Source organism: Macaca fascicularis, chromosome 14, assembly GCF_037993035.2.
Source record: "Macaca fascicularis isolate 582-1 chromosome 14, T2T-MFA8v1.1".
In the NCBI taxonomy this organism is placed as follows: domain Eukaryota; kingdom Metazoa; phylum Chordata; class Mammalia; order Primates; family Cercopithecidae; genus Macaca; species Macaca fascicularis.
The window spans coordinates 132,678,433-132,702,911 of record NC_088388.1 but is presented as its reverse complement, the minus strand read 5'-3'; the positions used below and the strand labels follow the sequence as shown (position 1 = coordinate 132,702,911).

General features: G+C 47.9%; 1 protein-coding gene and 2 long non-coding RNA genes across 40 annotated transcripts in view; 2 read left to right on the top strand and 1 right to left on the bottom strand.

The window, feature by feature from the left end:
* Positions 1-10,831, bottom strand: part of GLB1L3 (galactosidase beta 1 like 3) — a 51,186-nt gene extending 40,355 nt beyond the window's left edge. For 17 of the 37 annotated variants that reach the window (XM_074015696.1, XM_074015697.1, XM_074015700.1 and 14 more), the window contains exons 1-7: positions 10,583-10,831; positions 9,903-10,028; positions 9,491-9,703; positions 5,856-5,924; positions 5,228-5,323; positions 2,998-3,106; positions 2,480-2,572 (exon numbers count right to left, since the gene is read on the bottom strand). In XM_074015696.1, coding sequence (XP_073871797.1) covers positions 2,480-2,572; positions 2,998-3,106; positions 5,228-5,323; positions 5,856-5,924; positions 9,491-9,703; positions 9,903-10,028; positions 10,583-10,605 — 729 coding nt within the window. In that variant the 5' untranslated portion in view covers positions 10,606-10,831. Of the gene's footprint in view, positions 1-2,479; positions 2,573-2,997; positions 3,107-5,227; positions 5,324-5,855; positions 5,925-9,490; positions 9,782-9,902; positions 10,029-10,582 lie in introns of all 37 variants that reach the window. The other 20 variants (XR_012423961.1, XR_012423964.1, XR_012423963.1 and 17 more) reach the window with 3 other exon arrangements.
* A 1,112-nt stretch (positions 10,832-11,943) lies between these two features.
* Positions 11,944-15,486, top strand: LOC141408546 (uncharacterized). The gene is made up of 3 exons (XR_012423967.1): positions 11,944-12,081; positions 13,706-13,807; positions 15,348-15,486. It is a non-coding gene; the product is annotated as an uncharacterized lncRNA (long non-coding RNA).
* Positions 15,487-15,835: 349 nt separating this feature from the next.
* Positions 15,836-19,041, top strand: LOC107127470 (uncharacterized). Of its 2 annotated transcripts, XR_010581115.2 has the most exons (3): positions 17,156-17,297; positions 17,386-17,497; positions 18,827-19,041. It is a non-coding gene; the product is annotated as an uncharacterized lncRNA (long non-coding RNA). The 2 variants fall into 2 exon arrangements; XR_012423968.1 differs by lacking the exons at positions 17,156-17,297; positions 17,386-17,497 and adding an exon at positions 15,836-15,974.
* The last annotated feature ends 5,438 nt before the right edge of the window (positions 19,042-24,479 follow it).

Sequence of the window (24,479 nt, the reverse complement as noted above, 5' to 3'; positions counted from 1 at the left end):
TTGAAACCAGAGGCGGAGGTTGCAATGAGCCGAGATCATACCAGCCTAGGTGACAGAGTAAAACTGTCCCAGAAAAAAAAAAAAAAAAAAAAAAAAGCATATGGGAGGATGTGCATAGGTTGCATGGAAACACCACACCATTTTATGTCAAGGACTTGAACACCGACCGATTTCGTGTCCATGGGGGCCCTGGAATCAATCTTCCATGGATGCCAAGGGACGACTACATGAGGAAATTGGAAACTAAACAGAGCATGGTTCAGTTGGGTGAGATGTGAGCTAGACAAGGGTTTGAATTCAGAGTCTGACCTTCTGCAACTTAGTAAATTGGGGGAAATCACTGTCTGTCTCAGCCTGGTGATTTTTGTGGGGAATGACCCTAAAATCGGTCGAGTGTGGGTTCTGACACCCCATAACCAAAGCCTCCAGGAACAATGGGCTGAGTTTACCAGGAAATGCCCTGGAAGAGGATCTAAGTCACTGAAAGAAGGAAGACGACTAGGGAATCACTCTGTGCTGGAAGGGAAGAGGCTGCAGCTGTGGGGTCCTGAGAACCATCAGGGACTTCACCAAGCTCAGGTGCTGCCCAACACTGTCAAGGGGTACAAGGAAGCTTGCCATGGCTGCAGGGATGGGGAGATCTCATCCGAAAAACCATGGTTACGAGGCCAGATAGCCAGGGCCCGGCTGTGCGTCTCCTGCATTCATTGAGCCACATCTGGGCCTGGGATTGGAGTTGAATGGTAATTTTTTTTTCTTCTTTTTTTCTTTTTTTTTTTTGAGACGAGTCTCACTCTGTCGCCCAGGCTGGAGTCCAGTGGCACAAACTCGGCTCACTGCAAACTCCATCTCACAGGTTCAAGTGATTTTCCCGCCTCAGCTTCCCGAGTAGCTGGGATTACAGGCATGCACCACAACGCCCAGCTAAATTTTGCATTTTTAGTAGAGACAGGGTTTTGCCACATTGGCCAGGCTGGTCTCAAACTCCTGACCTCAGGTGATCCGCCCACAGCAGCCTCCCGAAGTACTGGATTGTATGCGTGAGCCACGGAGCCCAGCCAGTAAATTGTAAAATCAAGAACAAACAATGCTGGCTGAATACAACTGATTCAGGGCAGCCATGCAGCCCCTGGGAAAAGTTAGGGAGGGAAATTACTCTCTGACCTTGTCCAACTCCAGAAGCCACAGCTGCAGGGTGAGAGCCAGCATGTGGATGAAGTCCAGCTCCACCCTCCTCCCCACTTTGCCCAGCTGGGGACCCCTCCTCTTCCCCTCCCAGCCTCCAGACAGGTCTCCGTGCAGGCACTGCTGCAGAGGCAAGGGTGGAGTCAGGACGGCTCAGGCCCACCGTGCAGCCCTGCACCCTGCTTGGCAGCCCAAGGAGGGGTTCAGTTGAGACTGAACTCTCATCAGCTTCCTGAATGTGGGAAGTCAGGGGCCAGCAGCGGCTGAGCCACCAGGAAGGACAGCAGGCAGAACTGCAGTTATTCCCTGGCCTGAGACGTCCCTCCATGAAGAAGCAAGGGGGACAGAAGAGATGACGTTTGTCTTACAGGCCAGAAAGCTTCAAGCTGAGAGTCACATCACTAAATTCTTGAAGCGTTATTTACAGTGGAGGAAGATTCACCAACCCCAGCTTTAATGAGAACCGTGGGTCACAGAGATAGGAAGCAGAAAGGAATAGCCCTTTAACGCCACGTTCTGTCTTCTAATAAAGTTATTTAAGTACATAGTGATTGTCCTGACTGCTGTGCATTCACAGAGAAAATGAACTTGATCTACAGTTGAACCTTGAACACCACAGGTTTGAACTGTGCGGATCCACTTATACTCGGAATTTTTTCAATACAAGTTAACTCCCCTGCCTCCCCTGCCACCTCCTCCACCTCTTCTGCCACCCCTGAGTCAGCAAAACCAACTCCTCCTCCTCCACTTCTTCTGCCACCCCTGAGTCAGCAAAACCAACTCCTCCTCCTCCACCTCTTCTGCCACCCCTGAGTCAGCAAAACCAACTCCTCCTCCTCCACCTCTTCCTCCCCCTCAGCCTGCTTAACATGAAGATGAGGATAAAGACCTTTACCATGATCCATTTCTGCTTAATGAGAAGTCAATATATTTTCTGTTACTTATTATTTCCTTAGTAACATTTTCTTTTCTGAAGCTTACTTTATTGTAAGAATACAGTATATAATAGATATACAAAACCTGCATTAATCAACTGTTTATTATCGGTAAGGCTTCCAGTCAACAGTAGGCTATTAGTGACTACATTTTGAGGGAGTCAAAAGTTATATGCAACCTTTCAGCCACGCAGTGGGCCAGCACCCCTCAGCACCTCGTGTGCACAGGCCAGTATTCTCAGAATGCACAGTGCCCAGCCGAATCACCCATGCATCCAGGAATCAGAAAAGCACACCAGAAAAGAGACAGATGGAGGAAGGAGGCATGTAAACATGGGGCCAAACCAAGGCCCTCTTACCTTGTGGAGATACGGCATGTAGGTTTTATCCTTATTGAATGAGCCATATTCATTCTCCACTTGCACCGCGATGACAGGGCCTCCCTGGCGGTACTGAGAGACAAGCAGAGGAGGGTTAAAGAGTGAGGCTATTTGGGGCAAAAGCCTGGAGTCTCTGGGCTTGCTGCTAAAGGCTGCACAGCTGGTGTGGCAGGCTCTGATCCACGGCCCCCGCGGTCTGCGCGCTCTGCTCCAGCACTGGAGTTAGTCTGCTGGGTCACTTGGCTGCTGTGGGAGCCACCATCCCCAGTGCGTTGCAGACACGTAACTGCCACAGTTTTCCCTGTTTCTCACACTAGCTACTTAAACTTGAGCCCTCAAACCTACAAATGCATCTGCTTCCCCGCCAATCCCATCCATATTCCCACCTCCCTCCTGCCTTAGGGTTATGCCACCACTTTTATGTGGGTCCCACGACCTTCCACTGCCCGATCAGGAAAATGCATGTAAGAAAGATGCAGAAGATAATTTGGCTTTACCTGGAGAGGAATCACTCTGGGAATCAGGTGGTCAAAATACTTCTCAACTGCTTCAGTGAAGCCCTTGTTGGTTGTCCTCAACAGTAACCGGGGGTCTTGCAGGAGCCAGCTGGGGGAGAGAGGGGCAGGCTCAGGGTCTGAGACAGGATGGGAGAGGGAAGGAGGAGAGGGCTCAGAGCTGCCCCAGCTCGCCCAGCACGTCTGCCCAGCTGCCTCACACCCGTGGTCCTGGAGCACTCAGGGGTCCTGGAAAGATCTGTGCCTCGTGAGACTTTCAGACCATTCTCATTGACTTTTGGGATTTGAAAGCAAACACCCGCCTCCACCTCCAGAGCACTTCGCAACTTCAGAAGTGCCTTCAGCTCCGTTTGGTGTGACTGAGGGTCCGGCCTGTCAAGTCTCTTACAGTCATGTCTTAAAGAGCTTTTCCGGCCGGGCGCGGTGGCTCAAGCCTGTAATCCCAGCACTTTGGGAGGCCGAGACGGGCGGATCACGAGGTCAGGAGATCGAGACCATCCTGGCTAACACGGTGAAACCCCGTCTCTACTGAAAAATACAAAAAAAAACCTAGCCGGGCGAGGTGGCGGCGCCTGTGGTCCCAGCTACTCGGGAGGCTGAGGCAGGAGAATGGCGGGAACCCGGGAGGCGGAGCTTGCAGTGAGCTGAGATCCGGTCACTGCACTCCAGCCTGGGCGACAGAGCGAGACTCCGTCTCAAAAAAAAAAAAAAAAAAAGAGCTTTTCCTTCTGCCTTTTGTTGAACACTCTCCATTCTTTTTCAGTTTATTGAAAAGATTTTTCGGTCGGGCGCGGTGGCTCATGCCTATAATCCCAGCACTTTGGGAGGCCGAGGTGGGCGGATCACCTGAGGTCGGGAGTTCGAGACCAGTCTGGCCAACATGGCGAAACCCCTGTCTCTACTAAAAGTTCAAAAATTAGCCGGGTGGGCCGGGCGCGGTGGCTCAAGCCTGTAATCCCAGCACTTTGGGAGGCCGAGACGGGCGAATCACGAGGTCAGGAGATCGAGACCATCCTGGTTAACACGGTGAAACCCCGTCTCTACTAAGAATACAAAAAACTAGCCGGGCGAGGTGGCGGGCGCCTGTAGTCCCAGCTACTCGGGAGACTGAGGCAGGAGAATGGCGTGAACCCGGGAGGCGGAGCTTGCAGTGAGCTGAGATCCGGCCACTGCACTCCAGCCTGGGCGGCAGAGCGAGACTCCGTCTCAAAAAAAAAAAAAAAAAAATTAGCCGGGTGTAGTGGCAGGCGCCTGTAATCCCAGCTACTCAGGAGGCTGAGGCAGGAGAATCGCTTGAACCCGGCAGGTGGAGGTTGCAGTGAGTCGAGATCGCGCCACTGAACTCCAGCCTGGGTGACAAGAGCAAGACTCCATCTCAAAAAAAAAAAAATTCTTGGGGACAGAAAAGTTTCCTTAGGCACACTGTCACATTTCCACTAAGAGCTAAGGCTTCAGGCTCAGGGCAGGAGCCTACGTGCCAATGACACTCTGCCTTCTCCAGGTCACTGGGGAAGTGCCAGGCAGGCCTCCAGTCAAGCTATGCCGGGAGTCACTGATTCCCAAAAACTCCACTCCCCTCAGCTCAGGCTTTCTCTGCCCCTAGAGAAAACAAAGGCCTCATCTGACCCTGAGGTGCAGAGGTGCTCACCGGAGGCAGAGCCCCAGATTCCCCAGGAAGCCCTGCCCACCACAGGGGTAGCAGACAGCAGTCTTGGAGACTCACCCTGACCCTCAGCAGTCTGGGCTGGGGGCCAGAATCACAGAGGCGAGAACAAGGCAAAGAAAAGCAAGAGGGAAGGGAGGGGAGCTGAGGGTGGTCTCACTGCATGGAAAGGCAGCCCTCCCCTCACAAAATAAGCGAAAGATCAGAAGTTTTCAAAACAAGCCCAGAGTCGTCAGAATCTTCCCTTGCAGGCCTTAAAGCTTCCGGTCCCTTTCTTCCCAGGGCATTTTGAGAAGGACAGAGGGGGCCACAGCCCCTCCTGTGTGGGGAAAGAAGAGTGGGAGCCTCTTGTGACCACCTCTCCCCACGCACACCCTCTTGACCGCAGTACCGCAGGCTTCACAGACAACGCAGGCGCGGTGCGTGGCTTGGGGCGGCACACCCCTCATCAGCTCCCTCAATAAAGTTACTTTCCTTGTTACTAGATTGAAATTCACGAAAGCAAATACTTCGTTAGAACCACAACTCTGGGATGGCAGCCCCGCTTACCTGGGCAAGCCCCCGAGGTCCATCTCACTGCAGATGTAGGGGCCTGGACGCAGAATCACCCACAGCCCGATCTCCGCAGCCATCAGGACGAAGGCCCTAGGGAGGTCCACATCGTCAGCCCCTCCCATGACGGCCCAGGATGAGGCCGGGTGGGGGCCACACACGTCACAGGGTGGAGCTGCCCGGTGGGGTAAAGGGACAGCTCGGCCCCACCGGCAAAGAGCGGGGACTCCCACACTAAGTCGGTGGCCTGAGCTGCTCCCAGCCTCAGAGCCTCTGCACAGCCCCATTGGGGGCCTGAGGAGGAAGGGTGACATTCAGGGCACAGGGGTCTTAACAGTGAACCTGACCCAACAGCCTTGCTAGCCTAGAGGAGCCGCCCTGCCCCAGCCCAGGCAGCGGGACCCCATGCAGAGTCGGGCGGCTCCCGGGTCTTCTGCCCCTGTGGGCTGCAGTGGAGAAGTGGGCCCCAAAGGCTGCAGGCCCAGCAGGTCATGACTGGGGAGCATCTAGGTCCCGGGTGCAGGTCCTCTCGCAGTCCTAGAACAGGACTCCAGACCCAGGTCCCTCCCAGCCACCTCTCTGCCCCTGCCCCTGGCCAGGTCACAGAAGCAGCAACACCACGTACTCCAGGTCCAGGTTCCCAGAGAAGTCAAATTTGCCTCTTTCTGGCTCATGCAGGTTCCATGGAACATAGCTAGAAGAGGTGAAGGGAAGTATGATGAGTATCTTCTTATTTCTTCCTCCAAATTGTTAGGTCTGCCCCAAATCCAGGCCAAAACCATGCATAGCTCTATTTTGAAATAAGTTGAAGTTTCCAATGGAAATTAAACCTCTGTTACACTAACTATGACTAGCTTTAATAGTTTCTTGCTCTATTATCCAATTGTGGTTCAAGGTGCCAATTATCCTGTGATGCTAGATTTCTTGGGATTTATATATAAATTCTTCCACTCACTGCCCTATTGTAACACCCATTAAAAGTATAAACTAAAGAAGAGAACAAAAACAAAAATGTCTACATCTGCCTTACACAGTATTGCTATGAGTTAGTCAAAATAAGAACGAATGAGGAGTTTCTGTGAAGATAGTGGAGACACAGTAAATCTAGTAAGGGTACTACCTTTAGACCTTAGCAAGAAGGGCCCCCACAGGATTGGCTATGAGTAAAAATTTTATTAGGTGTACTAGGCATAGTTCGCTAGGCAACTGTCTTTTTTTGTGCCACTGGCAACATGTTTGAGTGTTATCCCCCTTAACATCGTGTTTCCTCTAAGCCCTGTGGTTTTTATTACGCAGTTTTATGCAGCGCAGAGATTTGTGACGATACATTGTAGAAGTGACTGTATGAACCACCAAGAAGACATACTACTCATGGCCTTCTATGAGCTCAACAGCAGAGCTTGTTGTATGTTGTCAGTTACAAGGTAGCTTGTTGTAAGTAAAGGAGAAGCTGACTGAATTAGAGAGGACATGGATACATCAGTTACCATCACAGCGAAAAGATTTAAAGTACCCCTCTGAGAAACAAAGAAAATAAGCAGGAAAAAAAAAAAAAAAAAAAAAAAACTTGTAAGGATATAGATTTGAACTGCATAATTAACAGGCTGCATTTAATAAATAAGGAGAACCCAGTAGCCAACAGATGGAGCATTTACATTCCCTTAAAAAGTGCATCTGTAGAACTAAGTATGAAAAAAGAATATAAAATTTAAAAGACCAAAATTTAAAATGCATGAAACAGTTGTAAACATTTGCATGAAACAGTTGCAGGTACTATGTCACAAAGTAAATCTCAGCAAATTCCAAAAATCTGTATCACATAGTCCATGATCCCAAGACAAATGCAAATAAATTTAAAAATCACAGTTAAAAATAGTAAAAATTAAAATAAAACAGAAAGCATATTCCCAAATAGCTAATGGAAACAACATCAAAACTTAGGAAATATTGGAAAATAAATGACATTCAAAGCACTGTATAGCAAAATATGTAGGCTATGTAACCAAAGCAACACTCAAACATTCATATCTTTGAATGAATATATTAGAAAACACAAAAGACTGGAAGTAAAAGAAGCTAAATATTAACTCAGGGAAAAAGAAGGAGGAGGAGGAAACCGAGGACAGAGAAGAGAAGGTACTAAATTTAATAAAGTAGAAAAGGAAATTACATTTAACTCAGAAACTGTGACATAGAAATCCGAAATATACAGAGTATTAACAAAGCTACAAGCTAGCTATTTGAAAAGACTAAATATAAATAGATAAGATTAAGAAAAAAACAAAAAACAGCCAAAATACACAATGCGATGTATGTAACTTCCAAGTGAGTACAGGAAAGAAAGGAAAAATTTCTTAAGTCCCAGTGGGTTCAAAAGAAGAAAGAAGGCCAGGCGCGGTGGCTCAACACCTGTAATCCCAGCACTTTGGGAGGCTGAGGCAGGAGGATCACCTGAGGTCAGGAGTTTGAGACCAGCCTGACCAATAGGGTGAAACCCCATGTCTACTAAAAATACAAAAATTAGCCAGGCATGGTGGTGCGCACTGTAATCCCAGCAACTCAGGAGGCTGAGGCAGGAGAATCACTTGAACCTGGGAGGTGGAGGTTGCAGTGAGCAGAGATTGCACCACTGCACTGCAGCGGGGATGACAGAGTGAGACTCCATTAGAAGAAAGAAAAGAAAAGACAAGAGAGGAAGGAAGGGAGGGAGGGAGGGAGGGAGGGAGGGAGGAAGGAAGGAAGGAAGGAAGGAAGGAAGGAAGGAAGGAAGGAAGGAAGGAAGGAAGGAAGGAAGGAAGGAAGGAAGGCAGGAAGGAAGGAAGGCAGGAAGGCAGGCAGGCAGGCAGGCAGGCAGGCAGGCAGGAAGGGAGAAAGCAGGATGTATTCAAGAAGAAATAGAGGACGTGAGTTAATAACCATTCAAAGAGCTATGTTGTCCCAAAATCCTTCACCTCACAAACCACAAAAGGTAGTAGTAACAGAGTTTACAGGTGAATCTTAAAAAACTTTCAGGGTAAAGATAATTCTTGTGCAAAATATTTTCAATAACTAAGAAAAGAAGATTTACTCACTTTATGAGCTTATTATAAGATTGATTCAAAACTGGACAAGAATACTAACAAAATAAAATTTTAAATGAGTTTTGCTTATAACATAAACACATTTGAAATAAAACACTAGCAAATAAAGTCTAGCAATCTGTGTGTATGTAATGTGTGCATCTCTCAGAGCCAAGCAGAGTTTGTACCAGAACCATATGGCTGCTTGACTATCAGAAAAATTGTCGATGTAATTCAGCAATTCAAAAGAAGGGTGAAGAAAAACCACATTGTCCCCTCAACAGATGCAGTAGCAGCTCTCAACAAAACTCACGATTATTTCTGATTAAATTCTTTGCATTTTAAATGAACCAGTTGTCAATTTACTGCCTCTCAGCTTCAAATTCACCCTTCAATACCAGCTCTGCAATAAGGCACAGGGCCCTCTAAGCATCTTCTCCTCTACAGTGAGTGTGATGGTAAGCTTGCCACAAGATGGTGGAGGCAGGCCCTCAGGAGGACGGGGCCTCTGATTCTGGAGCAGTTTTGCATTCCTATGGTCATACAGGGTGGCTGGTCAGTTGTATACAGGTATGAGGACAACCATGGTGTTTCCTTTTAAAGGGTGAATTGCTTGAGTCCAGGAGTTTGAGACCAGTCCAGGCAACAAGGCGAAACTCCATCTCTACAAACAATTCAAAAAACTAGCCTGGTGTGGTGGCATGCACCTGTGGCCCCAGCTATTCAGGAGGCTGAGGCAGGAGCATCACCTGAGCCAGAGAAGTAGAAGCTGCCATGAGCTGAGATCGGGCCACTGCACTCCAGCCCAAGCAACAAACAGAGCGAGACCCTGTCTCAAAAAAAAAAAAAAAAAAAAGCATGTATCTGTAAGTACATATTTATCCGTAAGTGTGCCTTGAGCTTCTGTCATTAAACTGAGTGCTCCCAAGGGCTCCTGGTGTTCCTTCACTAGACGGACAGATTCCTGAGGAAATAACCTTCTCCCTTGAGATTCTCCCACGAACCCCTATCCAAGTTTTTGATCACAGAGCAAGCTCAGCATGAGACGTTAAGTGACAACTGGACGCTTAAGCATAAAACGTATGTGCTGGAAACGACTGTGCGGAAGGGCAAGTCCTCACGCTGGGCCCCCAAAATCGGAGGCTCTTGCTACCCTGCGCTTGTCGGGGAACAAGATCCCGGAGGTGAGGGCAGCACTCACGTGGTGACAGTATTGAAGCCACAGGCCCTCAGCTTCAGCAGACGGTCCCTCCAGTACTCCCTGGGCACCCGGAAATAGTGGATGGAGCCCCCGCAGATGAGGAACCTGTGGCCCTCCAGCGTGAAGTGCGGCTTACCCCGACCTGTGCTCGCAGTTCCGAGTCCCACAGATCGATTCTTCAGCTCCAGAGGGGTCAGATGAGACCAGTTAAACCTGGAGGGCGCGGGCGAGGGAAAGAAAGTGGAAAGGGAGAGAGAACTCGGGAGAGGGCTCGGAGGGACGGCTGAAACCCTAGCGAAAAACAGAAGTTCTTGTTAGTAGGACGTGTTCTGTGCACAATCGCGATATGATTCTCTCCAAGAAAGGTGAGGTCGCTCCCCTCCCGCCCCGGGAATGCGGCTCTCAGGCAAACCTGGGCTGGGGCGGATGCGCTGTTCCAAGCATGAGGCTCCCTTCCTGCTTAAACCGAGGAGCAAAAGCTGGTAAGATAAACGGCAGGAAGAAGACGCCCACCATTCTCTTCCAGGAGAGGCACGGGCTGGAAGGAGAAAGGAGAACAGTGACAAGGGGAAGGTGCTGGCCCCACCAAGCGCCGAGGGCCGCGAACCTGTGCCGGGGGCGCTTTAGGGGCCGGAGCCAGGGAGCGGGCCCGCGACACAGGCGGCTCTTCTGGGCGGGCCCAGGGCCAGGAGAGCGCAGCATGGAGGCCGGGGACAGACGTTCAGTCCTAGACCCTGGAGACGGGGCTGGGCACTGCGGGTGGGTGTCTGGGAGAGGTGGAGGCGGGCGCACTCCACCACCAGGTTCAGGAAGGACACGGTGTCCAGCCGCTGGAGCCCCCGGCCTGCGTCCCCAGCCCTGATTTTCTGGCATCTGGTGAACAGCCCCTCCGCAGGGTGGGGGTAGCAAGGGGGTCTGCAGAGGAAAGCTGCGGAGAGCGGGCTTAATGACGCGGCTTGGCGCGGCGCACGCCTGGGGCGCCTGGCTGGCCACAGAACCCGGGGAGGGCGGGAGGCTCCGAGGCACGCGCTGGGTGGTGGGTAGCCCGGGAGGGCGCGCTGCGCCGCCGCCGGGGCAGCGGGGATCCGTCACCTGAGGAGGGGCGGGGACTTCATCGCCGCGAAGCCGAGGAGCGGAGGGTCCCTTGCGGCCGCCGCCCCTCTCCGCTGCCCCCGACGCCGCGCTCGGGCCGGGACTCGAACCCGGTTCCGCGGGGCCGGCTCAGGTCTGCGCGCTGCGCGTGTAGCCGAAGCAGAAATCCGTTCGCAGGCGCGGACGGCGGATCCGGGTCCCAGGAATGCGCGTCGGGCTCCGCACCGCGAGGACAGCCGAGCTGCGCCTGCGCTCCAGGTGTCCCCGCAGGTGGTTCGGGCGCCGACGCCTCTCCGCCCTCGGAGGGAACGCGGGAGGGCCCTTGGGTTAACGCCCCGACCCTGGGCTTCCTGACCTGGGTGCACAGCCAGCTGGCACAGAAAGGCCGGCGTGTGGGAGAGAGGCGGAGAGAGCCCAGCGCTGGGCAGGGCCGGCAGCCTCCGTGCTGCGCGCACGACTGGAAACGACCTGCAGATCCTAAAACAAGGATTCCACAGACGGCCACGAAGTACAGGGGAGAGTCCCTGGAGAATTCTAGTTTCCCCACACTGCTACCTCGTGGTAAACGAGTGAGAATTAGAGCGCAGAGCTTTGGGAAGGCGGTTCCCTCGGCGGGAGCGCCTGAGCACAGCTTCACGCAGGTGCAAGCGCTGAGGATGCTTTGGTGACAAAGTAGCGAGACCTGCAGGAGGCAGGCCCGGGGGGCTGTGGACGCAACGGGGAGCTGCTCAGACCCTTCCAGAAAACAGGGGGGACTATTCAACGGTTTCCAGCAGAAACTAAGCCAGGTGTTCGTTTTACGGAGATTCCTGGCTGCAGGGTGGAGGCTAGATGGGAACAGACCTCCTCTCATGGTGGTTAGTAACGCTGCCCAAGAGGAGGGCACGGGTCCGGGAAGACTTGGGAGGTTAAACCAGCAGCTCCGAATAACTGAGCTCATGAGGTCGGTGATACTGGCAGGTCTCTGAGCCAAAGCTAAGCCATCATATCCCCTGTGACCTGCACGTACACATCCAGATGGCGGGTTCCTGCCTTAACTGATGACATTCCACCACAAAAGAAGTGAAAATGGTCTGTTCCTGCCTTAACTGTTGTCATTACCTTGTGAAATTCCTTTTCCTGGCTCAAAAGCTTCCCCACTGAGCTTGTGACCCCCACACCTGCCCGCCAGAGAACAACCCCCTTTGACTGTAATTTTCCTTTACCGACCCAAACCCTATAAAACGGCCCTCCCCCCATCTCCCTTCGCTGACTCCTTTTTCAGACTCAGCCGGCCTTCACCCAGGTGAAATAAACAGCCATGTTGCTCACACAAAGCCTGTTTGGTGGTCTCTTCATAGGGATGGGCATGAAATTTGGTGCCCTGACTCGGATGGGGGACCTCCCTTGAGAGATCAATCCCCTGTCCTCCTTCTCTTTGCTCCGTGAGAAAGATCCACCTACGACCTCGGGTCCTCAGACCCACCAGCCCAAGGAACATCTCAGCAATTTTAAATCTGGTAAGTGGCCTCTTTTTACTCTCTTCTCCGACGTCTCTCACTATCCCTCAACCTCTTTCTCTTTCAATCTTGACGCCACACTTCAATTTCTCCCTTCTCTTAATTTCAATTCCTTTCATTTTCTGGTAGAGACAAAGGAGACACATTTTATCCGTGGACCCAAAACTCCGGCGCCGGTCACCGACTAGGGAAGGCAGTCTTCCCTTGGTGTTTAATCATTGCAGGGACTCCTCTCTGATTATTCACCCGTGTTCCATTGGTGTCTGATCTCCGCGGGGATGCCTGCCTTGATCATTCACCTACGTTCCCTTGGTGGCAAGTCAATTGCGGGGACGCCTGCTTTGGCTGCTCACACATGTTGCAGCCCAGGGCTGCTCCCCACCCCCTTCTCCATGTATACCCTTCTCTTTAAACTTCCCTCCTTCACTATAGGCAACCTTCCACCCTCCATTCCTCTCTCTTCTCCCTTAGCCTGTGTTCTCAAGAACTTAAAACCTCTTCAACTCTCGCCTGACCTAAAATTTAAGTGTCTTATTTTCTTCTGCAACGCGGCTTAATCCCAATACGAACTCGACAGTGGTTCCAAATAGCCAGAAAATGGCACTTTTGATTTTTCCATCCTACAAGATCTAGATAATTCTTGTCGTAAAATAGGCAAACGGTCTGAGGTGCCTGACGTCCAGGCATTCTTTTACATGTTGTTCCCTCCCTAGTCTCTGTTCCCAATGCCACTCATCCCAAATCCTCCTTCTTTCCCACCCTCCTGTCCCCTCTGTCCCAACCCCAAGCGTCACTGAGTCTTTCTAATCTTCCTTTTCTACAGACCCGTCTGACCTCTCCCCTTCTCCCCAGGCTGCTCCTCACCAGGCCGAGCCAGGCCCCAATTCTTCCTCAGCCTCTGCTCCCCCACCCTATAATCTTTCTATCACCTCCTCTCCTCACACCGCGTCTGGTTTACAGTTTCATTCTGTGACTAGCCCTCCCCCACCTGCCCAACAAGTTCCTCTTAAAGAGGTGGCTGGAGCTAAAAGCACAGTCAAGGTTAATGCTCCTTTTTTCTTTATCCTACCTCTCCCAAATCAGTTAGCATTTAGGCTCTTTTCCATCATATATAAAAACCCAGCCCAGTTCATGGCCTGCTTGGCAGCAACCCTGAGACGCTTTACCGCCCTAAACCCAGAGGGGCCCGAAGGCCACCTTATTCTTAATATGCATTTTATCACCCAGTCAGCTCCTGACATTAGAAAAAGCTCCAAAAATTAGATTCTGGCCCTCAAACCCCATAACACGACTTAATTAGCCTCGCCTTCAAAGTGTACAATAATAGAGTAGAGGCAGCCAAGTAGCAATGTATTTCTGAGTTGCAATTCCTTGCCTCCACTGTGAGACAAACCCCAGCCACATCTCCAGCACACAAGAACTCCAGACGCCTGAACCACAGCTGCCAGGGGTTCCTCCACAACCTCCTCCTCCAGGAGCTTGCTACAAGTGCCGGAAATCTGGCCACTGGACCAAGGAATGCCCGCAGCCTGGGATTCCTCCTAAGCCGTGTCCCGTCTGTGCGGTACCCCACCGGAAATTGGACTGTCCAGTTGGCCCAAGGCTCTGACTGACTGCTTCCCAGATCTTCTCGGCTTAGCGGCTGAAGACTGACACTGTCCGATTGCCTTGGAAGCTCCCTGGACCATCATGGACGCCGAGCTTTGGGTAACTCTCACAGTAGAGGGTAAGTCCGTCCCCTTCTTAATCAGTACGGAGGCTACCAACTCCACATTACCTTCTTCCAAGGGCCTGTTTCCGTTGCCTCCATAACTGTTGTGGGTGTTGACAGCCAGGCTTCTAAACCTCTTAAAACTCCCCCACTCTGCCAACCTGGACAACATGCTTTTATGCAATCTTTTTTAGTTATCCCCACCTGCCCCGCTCCCTTATTAGGTCGAGACATTTTAACTAAATTATCTGCTTCCCCGACTGTTCCTGGACTACAGCCACACGTCATTGCAGCCCTTTTCCCCAGTTCAAAGCCTCCTTCACATCCTCCCCTTGAATCTCCCCACCTTAAACCACAAGTATAAGACGCCTCTGCTCACTCCTTGGCGACGATCATGCAACCCTTACTATCCCATTAAAACCTAATCACCCTTACCCCACTCAATGCCAGTATCCCATCCCGCAGCACGCTTTAAAAGGATTAAAGCCTGTTATCACTCGCCTGTTACAGCATGGCCTTTTAAAGTCCATAAACTCTCCTTACAATCCCCCATTTCACCTGTCCAAAAACCAGACAAGTCTTACAGGTTAGTTCAGGATCTGTGCCTTATCCACCAAACTGTCTTGCCTATCCACCCCGTGGTGCCAAACCCATATACTCTCCTATCCTCAATACCTCACTCCGTAACCCATTGTTCTGTTCTGGATCTCAGACATGCTTTCTTTACTATTCCTTTATACCCTTCATCCCAGCCTGTCTCTGCTTTCACTTGGGCTGATCCTGACACCCATCAGGCTCAGCAAATTGCCTGGGCTGTACTGCTGCAAGGCTTCACAAACAACCCCCATTACTTCAGTCAAGCCCAAATTAGTTCCTCATCTGTTACCTATCTCGGCATAATTCTCATGAAAATCACGTGCTCTCCCTGCTGATCGTGTCCGGCTAATCTCCCAAACCCCAATTCCTTCTACAAAACAACTCCTTTCCTTCCTAGGCATGGTTAGTGCAGTCAGAATTCTTATACAAGAGCCAGGACCGTGCCCTGTAGCCTTTCTGTCCGAACAACGTGACCTTACTGTTTTAGCCTAGCCCTCATGTCTGCGTGCCGTGGCTGCTGCTGCTTTAATACTGTTAGAGGCCCTCAAAATCACAAACTGTGCTCAACTCACTCTCTAATCTTTGCTGGCAGGGCTATGCTGAACCTCCCTGGGCACTCTCTAATTAGATGTCCTGGGGCCTTCCAATTCTTAGTCCTTTAATACCTGTTTATCTCTTTCTCTTATTCGGACCTTGTGTCTTCCATTTAGTTTTTCAATTCATACAAAACCGCATCCAGGCCATCACCAATCATTCTATATGACAAATGCTCCTTCTAGCAACCCCCACAATATCGCCTCTTACCACAAAGTCTTCCTTCAGCTTAATCTCTCCCACTCTAGGTTCCCACACGGCCCCTAATCCCATTTGAAGCAGACCTGAGACTCCATACTGCCTGCAAAAAAATTTTCGCCGCCCCAACACTTCAACACTTTTGTTTTATTTTTCTTATTAACAGATACAGAGAGGAGTCTGGGAGGCCACATGTTTCAGGCTTAAGTAACTTGGTGGCGACATTTAGTGAGATGGGAGGAAACACAGGAAGGGAACGAGGCTGCGTAGAGGAAAAGGGTGATGAACTCGGTTTTGGAAGTGCTGATGTGAACGCCCTACGATGAAAAAAGAAGTCTTCCGATTTCTCCCTCTGAAGTCTTTGCTTCTTCCCTTGGAAAGAACACAGCCTATGACATCAGGTTGAAACCAGGAATGTAGTTCTCTGAAAATACTATGTGTGGGGGTCGGGGGAAGGACTTTACCTTGTCCCATTCATTACTAGGATACTTTCCTCTCTGAAACCTTCGCTCCCTGAACATTTCCTAGATTGTCCATCTTTTCCTCATTTTTAGATTGTAAGCAATGAACTGTTAATAATTTTGTACATTTTGGTTTTACAGCCATACACTTTATTCTTCTTTGTCAAGTTTAAAGTATTGTAGCGCTTGTGCCTTCCCACATAAAATTTAGAACAAACTTGTCTATTTCCACAAAAAGCCATGTTGGTAGTTTGAGAGGAATTGCAATCAACCTATGGATCAAATTGAGAATTGTATCCTTATGATGTTGAATCTTCCAACCCACGGACATGGTATGTCTCTCTATTAAAATAGTTCTTTTTTTCACTTCTTTCCTCAGAAGTGTGTGATTTTTTTTCAACATACAGATCCTATGCATGTTTTGTTAGATTTATATTTAAATACTTCCTTTGCTCTTAAGAGATTTAAACTGTTATTATGTTTTTGATTTCAGTTTTTACATGTTTGTAGTTAGCATATAGAAATGTGATTGCATTTCTCATGTTGACCTTGTATTCTGTGACCTTGGTAAACTCACCTATTAATTTTAAGAGGTTATTTGTATATTACTTGGCATTTTCTATGTAGATAATCATGTCATCTGCAAATATGGACAGTTTTATTTCTACCTTTCCAGTCTGCATGACTTTTAATTCTTTTTTTGTGTGTCTTAGTATGATGACTAAAATTTCCGTGTTGAATAAGAGCAGCAGGAACTGACACTGTTACCTTGTCCCCAGTGTTAGCTGGAAAACATTCCGTTTTTCACTATTAAGTATGATGACAGCTATAGGTTTTGTGTACATATTCTCTATCAGGTTGAAATAGTTGGACAGGTGGGTCTACAGTCACTTTCATTTGGACTGACCCTGACACCCATCAGGCTCAGCAAATTGCCTGGGCTTTTTTAGTTATCCCCACCTGCCCAGCTTTATTGGGCATTACTGTTGTGCTTTATTGGAACAAGCTATGTATCAAGAATTGTGATTTTCTGCAGCGTTGATGGAGGAATTTTGACAAAGGTAGAAGAATCAAAGAATGGATTATTGGTTCATTTGTTTTTTTTTTTTTTTTTTTTTGAGACGGAGTCTCGCTCTGTCGCCCAGGCTGGAGTGCAGTGGCCGGATCTCAGCTCACTGCAAGCTCCGCCTCCCGGGTTCACGCCATTCTCCTGCCTCAGCCTCCCGAGCAAATGGGACTACAGGCCTACAGGCGCCCGCCACCTCGCCCGGCTAGTTTTTTGTATTTTTTTAGTAGAGACGGGGTTTCACGGTGTTAGCCAGGATGGTCTCGATCTCCTGACCTCGCGATCCGCCCGTCTCGGCCTCCCAAAGTGCTGGGATTACAGGCTTGAGCCACCGTGCCCGGCTTGGTTCATTTGAAAGGTGACTCATCCTGTGTCCTTTTGCCATCGGGGGCTCCGCTCTGCTGATGGAGTATTTGAGAACCTCTAGGAATGAGCCTTGGAGAGTAAGAAAGTTCCCCCAGGTTTCTGTGTTCATTAAACCTGTAGAACTCTTGAAACTGTGCAAGATGAAGTAACAATTTTGATCAAACAGAGCTGTCGGTTTCTGTCTTGAGATTACAGAAGTAACTCTACAAGGCCAACATCCCAGGTACAGGAAACACCAGCCACTGGGGCTGCAGACCCAGCATCCTGGTGCAATTTATTTAAAAAAAAAAAATCGTAATTTTCCCCTTCAGTTCCCATCCAGATAACTGATGATGAAGCAAAGAGCTAGCTTCCCAAAGCAGGCGGAAAACATCCGAAAGCTTCCAGAACTGTGTGTGCAAACTTCCCGTGCCGCGCTTTGATGTTAGTGAAGCACAATTCCTGCTCCTAAATTGCTCTCTTTTAAGAACAGCAGCTTCTAGAAAAAGAAGGCAGCACCTTCTGTTGCTTTAGTAGTGGACGACCCTATAGGAGTTTCTGTATGAACCGGAAAAGACAATTCTTGATTTCTTCTCAGGCTGAACTTCTTAAAGAAATGTATGAGACAGGCCGGGGGCGGTGGCTCAAGCCTGTAATCCCAGCACTTTGGGAGGCCGAGACGGGCGGATCACAAGGTCAGGAGATCGAGACCATCCTGGCTGACACGGTGAAACCCCGTCTCTACTAAAAAATACAAAAAACTAGCTGGGCGAGGTGGCGGGCGCCTGTAGTCCCAGCTACTTTGGAGGCTGAGGCAGGAGAATGGCGTGAACCCGGGAGGCGGAGCTTGCAGTGAGCTGAGATCCGGCCACTGCACTCCAGCCTGGGTGGCAGAGCGAGACTCCGTCTAAAAAAAAAAAAAAAAAAAAAGAAATGTATGAGACGACTGTAAAATAAGAACCCTTGTGAGATCCAAAAATCTGGGTTAGGAATTGATATTATTAGTGAAAAATTAAAGGGAAAGATGATCAACTATTAATATTCCAGTGTCAGAGAGCTGTGAACAAAGAGTTGAGGGGGAGGTAACTTTAAGATTAAAGTATGCAAAATCTGTTGTCTACCTGTAAGATCATCTTTCCAGATTTATTGATAGTTAATAAAAAGCAGCAAAATTTATAAAAGTGAAAATTTAGCCACTTCTACTTGTAAGCCATCCTTGTTAGAGAAACTCTGTTTACTTACGTCATGTTTACTACAGAAAATGAAAAATGCTCATTTGAGCTATAGAGTGGACTCCATGGTCTCTTAGTAATTAATTTAACCCACGATGATACAGTTAACAGGCTGAGATGGAGGGATAGGGAGATGACAGATACATCCCTGCTACAGGTCTTCAGACCCTAGCTTTAAATTTTGTCCTTACAGACATCTAAACTTTAAGTAAATTGATAATCGTCTCCAACAGGTTAAAAAACAAATGACGTGGGTATGCACCCCATCACGCAGGGCCACTCCCAGCGGAGGGAAGTGAAGCAGCCTCCACCTCCACCTGTCCCTCCACAGGGTGACTCTGCTCAAGTGCAGGCTGACGGAGGTGCTCAGCAGGGGGCAGCCCAGCTCAGCTGCCCGGCTCTGGCTGTTCTCATTCAAATGTGTCTTTTTTAGGGACTGAGTCTGCTAGATGCATTCGTTAGTTAAGAAAATGGAAAATCGTGCAGAACTCTAGGTGAGAACCCAAGGTTAAAACGTGTTCTCAAGAGTCTTTTCCCCTAGGAGTTGAAGTTAATCGGCCTGATCCTGTCGGGGTGGAAAGCTTCCTGTCTTCGATCTGGGACATTGGTCTTCTCCCGCCTCCAACTCTGACTCAGACTGGCACTTACACCGTCAACTCTCCTGGGTCTCCAGCTTGCTGACTGCAAAACTTGGGACTTCTCAGCTTCCATAACTATTTGAACCAATTCTTTATAATAAAAGTCTTTCTCTACATACATTTTATTGGTTCTGGTTCCCTGGGGAGCCCCAGTACAAAGAAATTCAAGACATGATGCACTATGTAAGCGCCACGATGCAGAGAGTTCTGCTGAAGGCATTATGGTGGAGGTGGGAGTCACTCAGGAGGGGGCTCACTCTTCTCAACAGGCAGAGGCCAGGAACAGGGGAGACATCCTCAGATTCGTATTTCAGCAGGCCCTTCTGCGTGGTAGTAGAGGGCATGCATTTTAGGGTTAATATAGATTACACTATAAAACCATCACTAAAGCACAAGGATCACATTAATGGCATGAAAACATGCCTACAACATGGTTAAATCTAAACAGTGTTTAAATTTTATTATCTAAGTATTGTTATCTCATTTCTACCTCAGTAATCAACTCACGCAGCTCTCTTGTTCATAAAAACTTTTCAAACTTGACCTTATGTTGAGTTCCAAATCCGTCTTAGAAATTTTCAAATAATTGACATTTTAGAAAAGGCATTTTCCATACACAAAAGGCAAATTAGAAATCAGCATCAAAAAGATTAAAAAGCTGCATATTTGGGAACTATAGTCAAAATAATCAATGCTTTAAAAAGCAAATCAGAATACAAATGTTTAAACGTTTAGAACTGAACGAACTTGGATGGGCTTTACATCAGAATTCCTGTGATGGCTTTTTGGAGCCAGGCCACATATGGGAAGCAAACATTCTCTGCCCTTCTGTGTACACTCCTGTGGTAGGTGTTCAGCCTGTTTCCGCTGCTGCCTGTGTGTGAGCAGGGATAGCGTAATTGGCTTTTGACAAAACTTCGGTTCCTATAGTTAGGAACCTAACTTCCTAACTTTAGGAAGTTAAGACAAGAATTGAAAAATAAATTTCAGGCATGTAGACATGTAAACTATTTGGATTATGGGCTGCAGAGAATTTCTAGCCAAGACAAATGAACAGCTTGGCTAGCAATCTCATCTTGTTCAGTCTTTCTCAAGCAATGAGTTCTCTTCATTGAGGGAATGAACCCAAAAAATATTTGAAAAACTTTACGTATTAGATGACATTCCAGATTCCTGTGGGAAGAAAGTACAATTGGTTAATATGTTTTTAAAATACTGGATCTTACCTCACAACGTATATAAAAATTAATTTGAAAGGTGCATAAGTTTGCTAGGGCAGTTGTAACAAATACCATAGACTGGTTGGTTTAAACGACAGATATTTATTTTCTCACAGTTCTGGAGGCTGGAAGTCCAAATCAAGGTGTCAGCAGGGCTGGCTCCTTCTGAGGCCCCTCTTGGGCTCGCAGATGGCCATCCCTTCCCTGTGTCTGCACATGGGTTTCCTCTGTGTCGTGATTTCCTCTTCATATAGTGACACCAGTCACACTGGATTAGGACCCACCTTAATGAACTTATTGTACCTTAGTTACCCCTTTAGAGACCATATCCCCAAGTACAGTTGCATTCTGAGGTACTAGGAATAAGGGTTTCACACAATTCAGCCCCTAATATACAGATTAAAGATTTTAAAATTAAAACAGTAAAACTTAGAAGAAATTATAGGTAAACTCTTGTTACAGTCTTGTTACAGTAAAGTATTTTCTTAAATAAGACATGAAAGCACAGCCATGAAGTAAAAGCTAGGTCAACCTGACTACTAAAAATAAACAAAAAGCTTCCTGTTCATAGAAAGACCCCATTTTTTACAAAAAGGAAAAGACAAGACATAAATTGGAAAAAGTTATTTGAAACATTTATATTCTTCGAAGAATAAACATTCAAAATCATCTCTAAAGGAAATCAAGAAATAAACTAAAGCAAAAACATTACAAAAATAGGCAAAAGATAGAAATACTCATTTCACAGAAGAAGAAGTATAAATGGCCAATAAACATATTAGTAGACACTGACTTCCTTACTAATAAGGAAATACAGCTTAAAAGCTAAAAGAAGATAAAATTCTACATACGTATGTTGATTGGCACTGTGGTAGAAGTTTATTCTCAACTACTCTGGAAAGCAATTTGGTACCATCTAGTGCAATTGACAATGTGTTAAGTCCTAAGACGCAGCAATTTTACTTCAAGTTGTCCATCCTATAGAAACGCTTTCACATGCACACTGAAACCTACACATAAATGTTTGCATCAGCATTGTTCATAATATCCCCAAACTAAAGAAAGCTAACTGTCCACAACAAAAAAAGATGTATGGGTGATCTTTAGTGCATTCAGAAGTAGAAGGAGATTTCTGTAGAGTGGTATAGGTAATGAACTCAATGTTGAACAACAACAAACAAATAGACCAAGTGCCGCCCCAGAAGTCACGCATCCTCCCACATCTGGTGACGGATCCCTGTGCACCTACAAAGCCCACCCATCTCACCCAGCCTGGGACAATGAGGAAGGCCATTCGCTCTTCAGGGATCAGCGCGGCCTCCTCCGGGACTGCATTGCTGCCCGCTGCTCCCTCTGCCCAGCGCTGCTTCTGCTCCTCCCTTCGCAGGTGCTGGTCCCAACCACGCCTGCCGAACGTCCTGCACACTAGTCAGGACTTCAGAGCAGACTCCAAGCCCAAGCAAGGGCCCATTGTTCTAGGTAATAGAAAAGGTGGAAATCTACCAAGTTTTCTTTATAACTAAACAAAGGGAATATAAGAAAGGAAATCATTGTAAACATCACTAATAAATACAGTTGCAAAAATGCTAAGTGCATATAGCAAATCCAATCCAATAGTGTCCTAAAAAGCCAAAAGATAATGATTTAGTAGGGTGTATCTGAGCAATGCAACTGTTCATTTTCAACATGGAAAAAACTGTATGTAATATACCACATTAATGAATCAAAAGAAAAATGACATATAATCATCTCAATAGATGCATAAAAGCATTCCACACACATCCATTATAAAATTAAAAGTAATGCTTTTAGGAAACCAGAAATATAAAATGGAAATTATTTTACATGATCAAGTCTGTACCAGTACAGAAAGTTTTTATTAAACTAGCTCAAACAATAAGAAAATTTTGTAATCTCTAAAAATAAGAAATCAGACTGGAGTGATTCTAGGATCAGTTAGTTCAGTGGTTCCCCCTGTTCTCCCTGCTGCCCTTCAACTGTCGGCTTGCCCTTAGGCCGGCCCTCACAGTGGCATGGTGGCTGCAGTGACTCCAGGCTCCAATACAGACTCAGTAATGTCCAGCACCAGCACGTACCCTTGGAGACTTCTCCAAGAGGCCCTCAGCCGCCTTACTCTTATGTCTCATGGTTCACTATAGAGCCATAGGCCTACCCCCAAACCAATCACTGACAAACACAATGGGATTACACAGTTGGCTTGGATCAATTAGAATTTAGCGCTGCACAGAAGTTAAAGTTATATTTTCTAAGGTGTAGATTCCACAACAAAACTTGAACTTTATAAACCAGGAAGTGTAAAGGCATGAATATTGGGGAGTACTGTGCAAAAATGTGCTGAACACACACCTTTAATGCCATGACATATAGATACACAATGTGTTATTGACAACAGACTTACCAGCAGTGAAGTGGTGGAGTTTGCACAAGCTCCGACCATCCCACTGCTCAAGCCAGTTACCAACCGTAATGACACATTTAGCCATTGTCATGACATCAGGACAGTGGGGGTGGCAGTGGTCACTTCTATGTTTAATCATCTAGAGTATTCAGTAATACTCCAAGATGAAGTCGTTTCCACTGGCCAGAAAGAGCTGCTAAACTTACAGTGCTGTATGGCATCCCTGCCTGTATTAAATCTTGTGTGAAAAGGCCAAGTACCTTCCTTCCCCTGGTCTGGGCACGTTGTGTGCCATCTTGGCATGACTTACAGGTCATTACTGGCCATGTATCTGGCTGACTTCACAGGTGCCAAAGACAGGTCACAGGGCATGCAACCACTCATACGTCTGTACAGAGCACTCTGTACCAAAAACAACCATATCAATTATACAGCTGGACAAAGAACAGAAGGTAAGGTCCACCCACCCACCCACCCACACATACACATCAAAATAGCAGCCACATAAACTCCGATATGCTGAAGACAGAGGGAACGGGTCCTGCCCCTAGTCCTTGTCTCAATCATCACAACCGTTGTAAAAGGGCCCTACACACACCACTAGTGCCCTACAACTTAGATACAGCAGAAGCTGTTTGGGGAAATCGAGCAGAGGGATAGTAGGATGTACCCATGCCTCCCCAGCTCTCCTCTCTCACAACATAGTCTATGTGTGCCAGAGCTATGCCCCCGTGGAGGGACCCTACTCTTGCAGCACTGCGTATCTATAGGCTCAGGGAGGCAAAGCACTTCCAGGTGACCTTGCCAAAGTGGGAGCTCCCTGCTCCACGAAGTGGCCTGCTTAGAAATAGGGAAGCTCAGGGGCCCAACAGGAGCTGAGATCCGGCCACTGCACTCCAGCCTGGGCAGCAGAGCGAGACTCCGTCTCAAAAATAATAAAGATCCCCCTAAACCGAGGGGATCTTGTAGGAGTGGTTTCATTTCCTTCTTGAAATTCCTAACTTCAGTACTTGTAAGGGGAGCATTTACAAAGCCAAGCTCTCCCTGTCCCATGGGAACTTCCCTAAGACGGAACATTCTAGATGCCTGCTGTGTGGAAGGGACAGGGAAGTTCTCAGTATCCCTCTTACACAGTTCTAGTTATTTTCTTACATTTGGATAAGGATTTAAAGGAGCAATTGGTTCGGCTCCCCCATGGTCTCTGGGTCTTTCTTCCTCTAACTCTCCTGCTGCCCCTTGGTCTTTCTGTCCCTTTTTATGTGAGACATATGGAAAGGGTAAGCATGATAGGGGATCCCAGGGCTTTTCACTGAGCAAGGATTTTCACTAGGCTGTTTTTCTTCTTCTTTGAGGGGAACATGGGGGCTAATTCCTTGATGCAGCAGAGAGCATAACCTATCTCTTCTTGTGAGGATGGGGTTTTATCATGCACATAGAGGATTAAAACTTGGCACACCCAATCCTCATCTGAGCCAGACTTACACCGAAAGACTAAAGGCTTATGAATGGTGTCTTGGGCCAGATAAGACAGCAATACTTTGCCATCTTTTGCTTTTCCTTGTCCCTGGGTCAAGCGTTGTGCCTCCAAACCTTCAGCATTCTCCCAAAAGGAGTATCTGGGGGAATGTCAGAGGGAGTCCCTTTGGCTCCCTCTTTCCTTTGTTCCCTAGGCCTAGAATTCCTGTCTCCAATTTTTGGTCAGTCTTTGTGTCTGAGTTTTTGCCTGTGTACTCAAACTCTCTTACTGGAGGTTTCTTGCACACCCCAAGGATCGCATCATCGTCTCCAGCCGTTTCCCTTGCGGGAAAACAGTTCTCTTCCCTCGTGGGAAAACGGCTCTCTTCATCTGTCTCCAGCTGTTTCCCTCGCATTTTTGGAGATCGAGTGTGTGTGACTCCAAGATACAAGGCAAGTGAG